The following is a 12,303-nucleotide window of genomic DNA, read 5'->3' as shown; positions in this document are numbered from 1 at the left end:
GCCTCTTGTCTCAATCTCACAGGAGAGTGACACTCTTGTTAGTGTTGTTGAATGTCGCTTTATCAATGATCTCGGACTCAACGACTATCAATTAAGTGTTGTTCGTATGAGTGAATCAACGAAGGCCTTGAACACGATTGCAAGTCGTAGAAGAACACCTGTTTTTTACAGCCTCGAAGCATGTGCCACCCTAGTTGGAGGGGGGGGGGGGACGGTGACACTGGTGAATCCGAGAATCTGACAGGAGCAGGCGACCGCGATCTGAGACCTGAACACGTTGCAAGGTCGTTCGCAAGTTGAGGACACTAACGTGCACTAGCTAGTGGGACCCCTAGTCTATTGATATCGCGTTCGTTTATGACTTCACGAGCAGGCACCGATATTTAAAAGTAACAAACGGGAATCCTAGGTTCCTAAATATTCCCATCGATAATCGGGGGACTAAGTTGCGTTGGTGGTGTCGCAACCCATACCCGATTCGACGATGCGGGTCCAGCCGTCGGTTGGTTTGCAGCCAACTGCGATGCTGGAGTTCGAAACGGACTACGGAACACGGGAGACAAGAGTTTCCACGGCGTTGTTTTGAATGTACGACGAATATATTACCGGATTAGGGGTATACTCACGAGCTCGCTGGACCATTGATCAACATGACTCGTGTGAATTGACCCGAATTCCGGTCCGATCTTCCCCAGAATCTCGTGCAAGTCACTCGATACAATACCTATTGATGGATAATCGTACTGGAGCTCGTACATACTGTCGCAATTCCTACAGATTTCAGATCGCAATCAAAATTCGTACAGGAGGTATATTACTACATGACTGTGACATGACTAGAAGAACGTACTGTAAACTCATAAACCCCATCAACCAATCCATCCTCATTTAGCCAAGCTCTCCGACCCAGTCACCCGCTTAAACTCCGCCATCGTATGCTGCCACAATTGCTCCACCATGCCCTCATTCCGCATCGTCGCCAGTACCTGCAGCGACTTGGGCTTAGCACTCTCTCCATCCCAATTAACCGCATAAACACCACTGCCCAACTCCCCATTCGTACCCCCAGACACAGCCCCCTCTCCAGACACAGGCACACCAACCGCCTCAACTCCCCCCGACCGCGGTGGATACCTTGCGCTAGTCGCAAAGAACAAATGCCGTTCCCCAGACTCCCGAATCGGGACATAGACCAACGGTCCGACGATTTTGAAAATCGTAATCGCAACCTTCATCAAGACGCTATTCGTTTCTCGGCCAAAGCCTGATTTTACGGGGCCTGGGTAGTCGTGCACGAAGCTTACTTCTGGGGCCAGGGTGGCCATGTGCTCGAGCATCAGGTCGGTCATGGAGACGTTGTGGCCTCGCACGTTACGGAGAGGGACATTTCGGCTTTGGAAGTCGTCGGCGTCGATGGGGCCTTCGTGGCCAGCGGCTAGGACGGTGACCACTCGTCGCAGGCTGGGCGCTTGACGGAGGAGAGGGAGGAGATTGAGGATGAAGCGTGTTCGGGCGTAGTATGCCAGTGCCATGAAGATGTGGAGGCCTTCACTTGTGTCTGGATATAAATGGAGCAAGTGTTAAAATTGAAAGTGCAGGTATGTATTGACTTTGAGAAAGTAGATACGAACCAACGTGTGAAAGGGCCGAGCCACAGGTCAGAAACAGCAGATTGATGCATCTCTCTTTACTCGCGATCTCGCGACAGACCTCGTCAACAGATTTCAGAAGGCTCACATCCGCCTTGATGAAGATGAATTCGCCCTCCGGGTTCAGCGCGCGACATTCAGCGGCAATTCGATCGCCAGCTTCTTGTGAGCGGCCGACAAAGTAAACCCGGGGCTGGCGCGCATAGCGTGCGAATTCTCTTAACGAAGTTTCGCCGATACCATTTGTTGCGCCCACGAAGACTGCGACTAAACCCGGTGGGAGGGCTGTAGCGATTTGTGCATTGGAAGATTGGACGTCGGTTAAGGTGACCATTTTGAGTTGGCTGTGTTAACAAGATGGACATTGAGAATTTCGACAGATGTCGGCATATTTATATTCTGGCATTCTTTCGAACTACATTCCAGCATGACTTCCGTATTCAGCGGTAATGGAGAAGTGGATAGACTTCTCGGGCGGAGTGACAGTGGACTCGAATCCCGAGGACGCCAGTCGCCTCTCGTATTTCGGTTGGATAGATGCCCCGACCCGACTGAGCACCGTCTTGGCCCAAACTATTCACAGTGCCTTGTCAGAGAAGAAGTTTCATTGTCCTATGATCCTCTACCAAGTGGAGGTTGAATATAGTAATTGAAGCTAAAAAGGGTGTCTCTTGTGGCTGCTTTCAAAGAACTCTTTAAGGTTGATGGCAATCAGCATATGCTTTCCGCTATTCACTCGTTCCTCGTATTTTCTAAGATCTAAACTAATCTTGAGGCTCTGATGTGACGTCACGGCCATGCCTCTCTACATCTTTTCCTGTCGCTTCTTGAGGTACACACCACCACCGCGACTACTAAAGCCCCAGCGAATCTGGTTCGCCATGGAAATCTCCACGTCCAGCTCCTCTGCCCACGTCCACACAAGACCAGGATTCTTCTGGAAACCACGCCCGACCAGCACAAAGTCCAGATTGTTGTTCTCCAACAGACAATTGGCCAGATAGCCGTCGTTGATCATGCCGACCGTGCCAACCTTCAGCTGATCTCCAACTGCTTTCTTAACCTCAATCGCGAATCCCGCCTGGAACCCGGCCTTGGCATGGATATGCTGCTTCTGGTGGTTACCTCCACTGCTGATATCCAGGACATCGACATTGCCGCTCTCGGCGAGAGCCTTTGCAAAGCGGACGGTGTCTTCGACGCGCCAGCTAGGCTGGTTGGGCATGACTTCCTCCAGCCAGTCGGTAGCCGAGACACGCAGGAAGACAGGCATATCCTTGGGCACATTGTCGCGGGTCAATTGGGCAATTTCCAGCGACAATCGGATCCGGTTCTCGAAGCTACCACCGTATTCATCGGTACGGTCGTTCGTCGCCGGGGACAAGAAGCTCATCAGTAGATACCCATGGGCATTGTGAATCTCCACAAAGTCCACACCAGCCTTGACGGCGCGCTTCACAGCCGACACCCAGTCTTTCTTGAATTGCCCAATATCGGCTGTAGTCATCGCCTTGGGTTTGGGGAACTTGTCGTGGAATGGGGTGTTTGTGGGTCCCTTGACGTTATCGGGCCATCCGCCAACTTTCTCAGTGGCCATATCGGCCATGCTAAGCCATGGCGCGACGGTGCTGGCCTTGCGGCCGGCGTGGGCCATTTGGACGCCGATGATCTGGTTTTGGCTGTGGACGAACTCGACGACCCGGCGGAGGGGTTCGATCTGCGAGTCCTTCCAGAGCCCATGGTCCTGTGGGGTGATGCGACCTTCGGGCTGCACTGCCGTCGCTTCCACCATGAGGAAACCAGGCCCGCGCTGGGCGATGCCGCCCAAATGGGCCATATGCCAGTCTGTCATGTGTCCGTCATCTGCGCTGTATTGACAGAGTGGAGAAAGCTATGCAGTGTAGAGGTTTGTTAGATTAGGACTTCTTTCAAAGAGTACCAGTCAAAGGAAAACTTACGCCGATGCGATTGTGGAATGTCACGCCTCGCACTGTGAAAGGGTGGAAGAGCTTGGGAGGCTGTGATCCGTCAGACTGCGGGTTGGCGGCGGACCCCGCGGGAGGCTCCTGCGCAGGAGTATAGTAGGAGATACCCTCAGCGGCTTTGTTCACGATGTCAGGAGGGGCCATGACTGCGGTAGCAAGTCGATTGAAAATCGAGAAAGTCTGGATTGCAAGAAGGAGAAGGTATGATTAGGATGTTGAATTTGGTCGCTTCCAGTAGACAGTCGGCTGACGGTGGAAACAAGCAATTGGCACGCTGCTCGTAAAATATTTGGCACACAGCTGTTCAATGCTCTTGCTAAGACTTAGGTGCAAGCTGCAGGAACCTTCGACCACCTTTATAACCTCCCGGCGACAGTGGTGCAACTCCACCGTATTATAAATGCAGCTCCAGCATACCCTCTCGTTCTCCGGATCGCAGATTGCCACTGCCACTCGACGTCATCACTGACGGTCGGAACGGGCCAATAGCGACCCTGCTATCGAGTCCATCGGAGAGACATTCCTAACATGCTCGTCAGCTGTGTCAATTTTCATCCGAGGTTGATTCTCGGTTGCAAAGGATGTCTGCGGGGAGAAACAGTCAAGCCTAAATGCGAGCTATCCACTTTTACTGGTTACTTGCTGGGCCAGCTTGCTGCGGTCGGTTCCTTATGGATGGAGGGAACCCCGAGAAAAGATCACTCCATTGATGATGAATGGCTACAGGCTTGCAATCTTATTTTTCTTTTGGATCACCATATCTTAATTGAGAGTGTGATGGTCTTATCACCCATAATTGAACTCAGGTCTTTTATTGGGTGTACGCGACCCGATACCTAATGTGCGTGCGAACCCCCACCTCGCGACCGGACGCTTTGTCCATGGATGTGTACTTCTGCGAAGGTCAACATGACCTGCCCATGTCAATCCTGAGTATTGGACATCATTAGATTGACCACATCAGTACAGTGGCAGTTTAAACGTCTGAGACTAGAGACTAGAGACTACGAAAAAACGCCATCTTCATAAGCTTCAACATTATGTTTCTTGAAAGATCTTTCTGGGTGTCTTTTGACCTGTCTTTCTAGATAGCCCAAGCATTAACCCTCAACTTGCCTTTCAATGTATGGCTGACGAGATGAGTTTGATGTAGTTACTTGGTGGAATCTGTCATGTATGCAGCGGCTGCTGTCGCTGGCCACACTAAATAGAACACTAGGGAGACGACCTATGTACAGAAATTTTTGAAAGAAATCCATGATTGCGACTGCAGATTAGGGGGCGGCCAGGAAATATACTCCGTAGCCCGTTCTAAATCTGTAGTAGAGAGTCCAAGACGGCTGCTCTACTGCTGACAGGCATCGCAGAATGGAAGCGCCCTCTTCGGCGCTAAAGACCGGGGACGCGAAACCACAATCTGACGCACTGACTGGCTGTCGGTTAAAGAGCCCCGAGGGGATTCCCCGTATGATTTGTTTCACAGCTGGAAAAAGTGGGACGGTGGAGAAAGTGTGAGGCCTGACGCTGGGTCCCAGGGAGAAAGTATACAAACGAAGGACGGTGGAAATGGAAGCCTGACGATACAAACAATGCAATAGGCGCCAGCATCTGCAGGAGGCAGCTGTTTCAGGACCAGAATAGAAGTGTAGGATGTCCGTACCGATCATCAAAGAGAGTATGTACTTTTGACAGGGACAAAGGCAACCAACAGGGCGCTTCAGCCCTAACAGAGGTCGTGGTGGTGTTCCCGCGTTGGCCCTCTCCACTCGCCGAACTCCTGCGTGGCTCTCTCACGTTTCATCTTTCCCTTTTCCCCTTCTCCCCTTTCAACCTTGTCAAGGTCGCCTTCTGCCCTCGCCATTCATTATTCTCTTGATCCATTGTTCAGTCTTTACTTACTGGCTTTCAATTTTGCCTTCCACTCATTCAACTCCCACAGTCCAACCTCCCTTACGCACGTCGCATTCTTTTCTCCGCAATCCGATCGTCGGGGCTCATCCAATCCACCCCCTTTCTTGGCGCTCAGACAACAAAAAGATCAACCTCGCGCGCTTGGCATTGCGATTGATACCCACGATCTGCTTGCGCATTCGTGTATGCTCTGGCGTGTAGAATCTCGCTGGATGCCAGTCTGAAACACGATCGCTGCCTTGTATTCCCTCGTCGTGGCCTGCGCCGGTGCCTGTGTACGAGGTACCTGGTACCTTACATCTGGCCCCTTGAACTCTTGCCAGCCTCCTACCTGAGCCTCTCAGAGTTATGCGCCAGTCACGCGATTAAGACATTCTCCCACTCCGGTCTCTCTTTACAACTGCTGTGTCGCCGTGTGCCTCTTTTTGACTCTACACCTGACTCGTCAACCCTGATCGTGACTTCACCCGGCTGGCCCGTGGAAGTCTATTACTCGTCGCACAATCCGTACAATCCGTACAATCCGTACAATCGTTCAATCGCTCGCCGTCGCTACCTGGCAGGTCCGGGATTACCGTCATAATGGGCTGCGGTGGTGATCGTGAAAAGGGCGCAGTCTCGATGGAGGAGAGGTGGGACTACGTGGTGCGTATACAGTTTGATAAAGGGAGCGACAGTGGCTATTCATACTAATTATCGCTTTGTAGAACCTCGATGATTTCAAGTCCGACTCCTGCTGGACACCCTTCTCCTACTTCTTCCTCTGGGTGTTCCTACTTGTTTCGATTGCCGTTTATGGCGTCGATACATTCACTGCTGTTAATCTGCTTGCCTTCTCTCACTGGAGCGGCCGCGTCGAACCCGCTATTCCCTTCAGAATCTCTCGTTGGATCTTCGCTGTCTGTATTCTTGTGTCTTTCGCTCTCCTGATCTACCGATGGATGCTTGCCATCCGTGCGATGCGCTCTGGCAGCATCACCCGGAGCTACCTGGACCCCCTTGCGGTTCGTGTCCAGTGTTTCCGAGTGTTCACCAAGCAAGGTCGTGGATGGAAACGTTTCCTCGTCTTCGCCGAATTGACTAAAAGTAAAAAAGGAGCAGAGTATGTTGCGCTTTACGCCTACTTCTCCTTCCAATTCTGGATGAACACTGTCTTCGCCGATGGGCCACGCCAGGTCCTCAATGCTATCACGCTGTGGTCCGTCGTGCAGGCCGATCTACTTCCTGGCGGCAAAAATGCACCAAAAGATAATGGAACCTCGGAAGCCCTGCAATTCTTCAACAATGTGAAGATTCTTGCGGAGGAAAACAACCTTCAAGCCGTGGTTCTGTTCGGTATGCTGTTCACCTTGGTGATCTGGGTCTTGTCAGTTTTGAAATTGGCATCGGCTGTCGTTCTTTACTTGATTTTCTTGTTCCATCATATTCCTTCCACGGATGGGTCACTCAAGGCCTACTGTCGTCGCAAGATTAGCACCCGGTTGACCCGCATCGTTCGGAAGAAGGTCGACAAGGCTTTGGCCACTGGCTTCACGTTACAAGATCGCGCACCAACTCAGCCAAGTTTGGCTGGTGGGGATATCAAACCGACCTTGCCCTCCCTGCCAAGTGTCGAGGCGGACAAGACACCGGCTGTGACGACTCTATCGCGTAGTACTACGCAAACTACATTGCCCCCTTACACGCGGTCAAACTCTACTGCAACCGAGAAAGTCCCAAGTCTACCAAGCCTTGACTTTGACAGCAAGCCGCCACTTACTCGAACAATGACCCAGTCATCTATGTCCGAGTCGGCATCATTGACTGGGAATGCGGCTGTAATGGGATACAGTCCACTGGATCGCCAGAACATGCCGCTGCCTCGTGTTCCACCTCTGCCTCCAAATATGCCCCCTTCAAGGACAAACACGGCTCAGTCGCGACGTACACCTGGGCCGCCGCCGTTCGCCAACGATGTTGGCCGAAATAGCCCGGGACCCGGAGTGCGCAACCTGACTGAATCAGGCGCTCACCCATACCGCCCATTCACCCCTGCTGTTGATCCGTATGCTCGGTCGAACACACCTGGCACAGCCGTTACGGACGACTACTTCGACCGATCACATACACCAGCTGCCCAGCCCGCTTCTTATGATCCTTATGGACCACCTGCAGGTTACTATGGTGCCCCGCCAGATGATGACGGATATGATGACCTGGACGCTGGAACTCCTTACAACCAGAGGGCACCCTCTCGCCCGCAACCAGACTATGCGTCTCAGGACGGATACCAAGCTAGATCATATATGCCAGCGAACACAAGCGCAACCTCTCGTCCTCCACCTGGTCGATCGATGACGCCTGCCAGCACAGGTGCCACGGCCCATCCTCCACCCGGTCGGTCAATGACACCAGGGAGCTATCGCAGCACACCTGGACCTCAATCCGACAGCCAGACGTCAGGCCCACAGCGAAATTACACGCCTTTCAGTCCCGATACCCCGTCTGACTCTCAATCCGGGTACACGGCATTCAGCCCCAATGGCAATAACCCTCCAATGCCCTCCCAAACACCGCAACCTCGCATGCAAAGACCTCCCGGTCCATCTGGGTATCAACCCTTCGCACGCGCCAATACCACGTCTCCCTCAGCGGTGAACCGCCCTGGTCCTGCGGGATACGGTTTCAACCGTGCGAATACAAATCAATACTGAGGCTCTACTTCTCCGAGGAGTGGCTTCCAACCTTCTTTACGACTGATTGCAGAATAGCTGGCTTTTTCTGCAACATTAATGACCCGATGTTTCAAGTTAAGCTCAGGTCGTTAATACCTCCTCATGAACAGCGAACAGCGATCAGATCTCTTGAATTGAAACTGAAACGTTGTACATACCCCCGTTTTGTTTACTCTGGCCGTCCATGCTAGAGTTGATTTCTTTGGATTAGATGCATTGAACATTTCGAAAAATTTGAATTGTAGCTGGATTGAAGTCCCCGAGATTGAAGTCTTTGCGCCGTAACACTGATTCTTATATATTGTATTGGACGTAGTATAATTGGAGAATGGTTGACTGGAGCATATTCCTTTCCATGCAACCAGATACCAACCGTATCGCATCATGTGATGATAAACACCTCTGCCTCAGGCCAAAACAACGGTTGGTGCTCCGACTTGCCAGATAATCTCCCTTATCTTCTCCGGCTGCAGCTCATCTTCACCAGTTGCATGATCGCCATGCCCCGGATTCCAAACCCTCCCTCTGGCTAAAAATGTGCACTTGGCTTAGCGCGAATATTTCTCATTGATTTCTAGGTCCACCTTGAAATTACCAGCACCCCCTTCACCGCTCCTTCGCCTAGCACCATAGCGTGGCCACCCTCCTCGGCCCTTAACTCCGGAGTCAAATCTGAAGAATGCGAACGATAGCTACTCTTCGCACGGGAGTAGTAACGAGGACCTGAGTACTCAGAAAACTCAGAAGGCTTGTTTTGGGATACTTCAGTCTTTCGAGAAGCTGCGAATATGAGCCCTTCGACGGAGCTTAGCGGAGCTACTCCGAGCCAGGAGCTGAAGCTTAACGGGCATGGGAAGATGGAGAACGGTCAAGCTGGTGCATCGCAGAACTTTGACCAAGACGAACACGATGGGTCTGGCATTTTGACGCCCTCTGAGACAGACGCTAGCCAGAGTCCCACCGTCCCACAAGATCGAACAAGCGACGCTGGAGAGGACAGTTTGAATGGCGATGGGTTGGAGGAACCGGTGAAAAATGGAGGTCACAAAAATGGGCAGCACGCTGGATCAAATGGCGAGGGTCTTGGTATCGTTGTTCATTTATCGCCAGATGATGCTGAGAAGAATGGACAAGCACATGTGTTGGAGGGCTCCAAAGTGAAAGCCGCTCTGGCTGAGCTTGCTGAAGATGCATCACGAAGACCGTCCGACGACAAAGAGAAGATCTTAAAGTTGTCTCCCGACAAAATCCAGGAGCTTACGTCCTCCCCCGAGTCGATTCCCTACCGCACAGCAACCCCAGATACGAATGCTGGGCAAAGAGTGGACTCAGACCATTCTCATTCGAATGGAACGCTTCGTCCAGAAATTCGAGATTCTATTCTGCAATCTCTCAGCGAGGCACCTCCTCTGGAGGATGCTTTGAAAGCACGCCATTCAAGAAGCTCGGCTATTGAAGAATCGTCTTTGCCCGCAAGCCCGATGCTCCCAAGACCTAGCCAGAATGGCTCCGTACGGAATCGACCTTATACGAACCGAACATTTTCGACACCCGGAATCTCTCGGAACTCAGTACCACTGCCAAACAATGATCGATTAGCGCAGACATGGGCTTCACGTTCGAAGCAAGATCGAAATGCCCCCGATCGTGATCTTAAGAGCCACCTCGCAGCGTCTCCTCAGATTATTGAAGCTGCTATACCATCCCCAATGCCGGCTTCAATTCCCATTCCTCCAGTCTCGATACCGACCTATCTCCAGCTTGAGCTTGCATCTGGCGGTCCATCGCCGCTGTATATCTACCGACCAGCAACCAATGACTTTCCGTATGAATCATCCAGCGCGAAGATTGAAAGATTGATGAATTTCCTGATTCTTCCAGGCGCACTGGAACAAGTGCTATGTTTTGGAACCCTTGCATGCCTTGACTCATGGCTCTACTCCTTCACCATTCTTCCCTTACGCTTCATAAAGGCCGTTTACATTCTCTTCGAATCTTGGGCGAAGAACTTGAATGCTGAGTTTTGGTTTATCTGGAACTTCGTGGTCAATGGTATAGGGCGAGTATGGCAGAGAAGGAACTATCATGGCGAGAGACACGAAACTGAATCCGACGTGACATCTCGCGTGCCCAACGGGTCTTCCACGGGGCAAGATGTGACTGCATCTATGGATCGAGAATCCCGGCTTCGGGAACCCGAGCCTTCGAAGAGAAGACATCGTGCCTCAGAATCTCGCAGACACCACCGGAGGAAGAAGTCGATACCATCAACCCTACTTCCAGATGACAAGGCAGACATTCTGACAGGCTTGCTCATGGTGGCGACCTGTTGTGCCTTGATGTACTTTGACGCCAGCCGCATGTATCACTGGATCCGTGGACAGGCGGCTATCAAGTTGTATGTCATTTACAACGTGCTTGAAGTACTGGATCGTCTCTTGGCTGCCATTGGACAAGATGTTCTTGAGTGTCTTTTTTCACGAGAAGCTCTTGAGCGTCGTCCTGATGGACGGAGCAAGATTTTGCGCCCATTCGGGTTGTTTTTGGCGGCTCTTGTCTACACTGTGGCGCATGCTACATCTCTTTTCTCCCAGGTGATGACTCTGAACGTGGCTGTCAACTCGTATTCAAACGCACTCATGACACTTCTTCTGTCGAACCAGTTCGTCGAAATCAAGTCCACTGTCTTCCGCAAGTTCGAGAAAGAAAACCTGTTCCAGCTCACATGTGCGGATGTCGTCGAAAGGTTTCAACTGTGGCTCATGCTCACTATCATTGCATCTCGCAACATTGTGGAGACAGGCGCATTCAACTTCATCGGTGATCTTGGGCTGGGCTCGGGCTTCTCTAGCCAAGCTTCTACCAGCACCAACAGTACACCTTTGTCCACTCCTCCTCGAACCGCATCATCGATCCTGCCTCAATCTTTTACCTTCTTCCCATCTTCAATCCTGTCTTCTGTCAGCAGTGTCAACTCCTTCCTCCCGACGCTGGGTCAGGTGCTGGGCCCGTTCTTGGTTGTTTTGGGATCCGAGATGCTCGTCGACTGGCTGAAACATGCGTATATCAACAAGTTCAACAACTATCGTCCCGCCTTGTATGGTCGCTATCTCGATGTTCTTGCCAAGGATTACTACACCAACGCCTTTGGCGACCAGAACCTGACTCGTCGGCTTGGACTGCCTGTTATCCCACTGTCTTGCCTTTTCATTCGCGTGTCGGTGCAGACATACCAGATGTTCCTGGCCTCCTTGCTCCCTCAACACCCGTCCTCAACAGCACTGAAGTCGACATCCTTGTCATCGATTCATAGCCATTATGCACCCGCACCACTCCCGTCCACGCCGCCTTTGACTCTGCATAATATTATTCCCGTGTCCGTTGCCCATGTCAGCGCTTTTTTCAGTACCCTGGTGGATAACGCTATGCCTTCACCCGCGCAGTCCGTCCAGATCTTCACGGTCATCCTGCTATTGACGGGATACATTGTTCTGTTGATCCTCAAACTGCTCCTGGGAATGAGCTTGCTTGCCTTTGCGCGCTCCCGCTACAAGAAAATGAGAAGTCTGGAAGGCGAGTCGCGAAAAACCTCATCCTCACACCCGCCCATCAATGAGAGTACGGCTCGTAAGGACGAGTTCAACGTTGAAGGAAGTCGGCGTGCCGGTGGCTGGGGTATGGTCGAAGTTGGCGATGAGAAGCGTCGGTGGATCTATGGTGATGATCCCGAGGGTCTACGGCGCGTGAAAGAGAAGGAGGATAAGGACAAGAACAAGGATAAAGATTTGAAGATAGATCACGTTAAGCGGTATGAGATGGTGGCGAAGAAGATTTGGTGATCTTCTTGGGGAGCTTTTCATGTACTATTGTATATCTAATGTGGAAATTTGTTTTTTCCGAATGGAAGATGGTTCGATGAAAACATAAGGAGTACGGCTCATCTCGCGTGGCCTACGGCGTGAATTATTCGATGAGGGAAGTCTAAATTCTTCAGACTCCGAGTTAACGCCATTGACAGAGCTTGAGAGACGTGCTCAGAGACTC

At 51.6% G+C, this 12,303-nt stretch overlaps 4 protein-coding genes across 4 annotated transcripts; 2 read left to right on the top strand and 2 right to left on the bottom strand.

Moving 5' to 3' along the window:
- Window positions 1-884: 884 nt before the first annotated feature.
- On the bottom strand, window positions 885-1,983 carry N7458_002162 (Short-chain dehydrogenase/reductase SDR; the record flags this gene model as incomplete). The annotated part of the gene is made up of 2 exons (XM_056905545.1): window positions 885-1,558; window positions 1,632-1,983. 2 exons carry the CDS (start codon window positions 1,981-1,983, stop codon window positions 885-887), a joined length of 1,026 nt encoding a protein of 341 aa, XP_056769652.1.
- A 471-nt stretch (window positions 1,984-2,454) lies between these two features.
- Window positions 2,455-3,778, bottom strand: N7458_002161 (NADH:flavin oxidoreductase/NADH oxidase; the record flags this gene model as incomplete). Its single annotated transcript, XM_056905544.1, has 2 exons — window positions 2,455-3,540; window positions 3,608-3,778. The coding sequence occupies 2 exons, from the start codon at window positions 3,776-3,778 to the stop codon at window positions 2,455-2,457; spliced, it is 1,257 nt and encodes a 418-aa protein (XP_056769651.1).
- A 2,349-nt stretch (window positions 3,779-6,127) lies between these two features.
- Window positions 6,128-8,238, top strand: N7458_002160 (uncharacterized protein; the record flags this gene model as incomplete). The annotated part of the gene is made up of 2 exons (XM_056905543.1): window positions 6,128-6,190; window positions 6,253-8,238. The coding sequence occupies 2 exons, from the start codon at window positions 6,128-6,130 to the stop codon at window positions 8,236-8,238; spliced, it is 2,049 nt and encodes a 682-aa protein (XP_056769650.1).
- Window positions 8,239-9,047: 809 nt separating this feature from the next.
- Window positions 9,048-12,098, top strand: N7458_002159 (TAPT1 family protein; the record flags this gene model as incomplete). The annotated part of the gene is made up of 1 exon (XM_056905542.1): window positions 9,048-12,098. The coding sequence occupies one exon, from the start codon at window positions 9,048-9,050 to the stop codon at window positions 12,096-12,098; it is 3,051 nt and encodes a 1,016-aa protein (XP_056769649.1).
- Between the last annotated feature and the right edge of the window lie 205 nt (window positions 12,099-12,303).

Source organism: Penicillium daleae (genome assembly GCF_028827525.1).
Source record: "Penicillium daleae strain IBT 16125 chromosome Unknown utg000002l_segment0_segment0, whole genome shotgun sequence".
Classification (NCBI taxonomy): domain Eukaryota; kingdom Fungi; phylum Ascomycota; class Eurotiomycetes; order Eurotiales; family Aspergillaceae; genus Penicillium; species Penicillium daleae.
The sequence above is the reverse complement of the archived record's forward strand: the minus strand, read 5'-3'. Positions and strand labels throughout refer to the sequence as shown.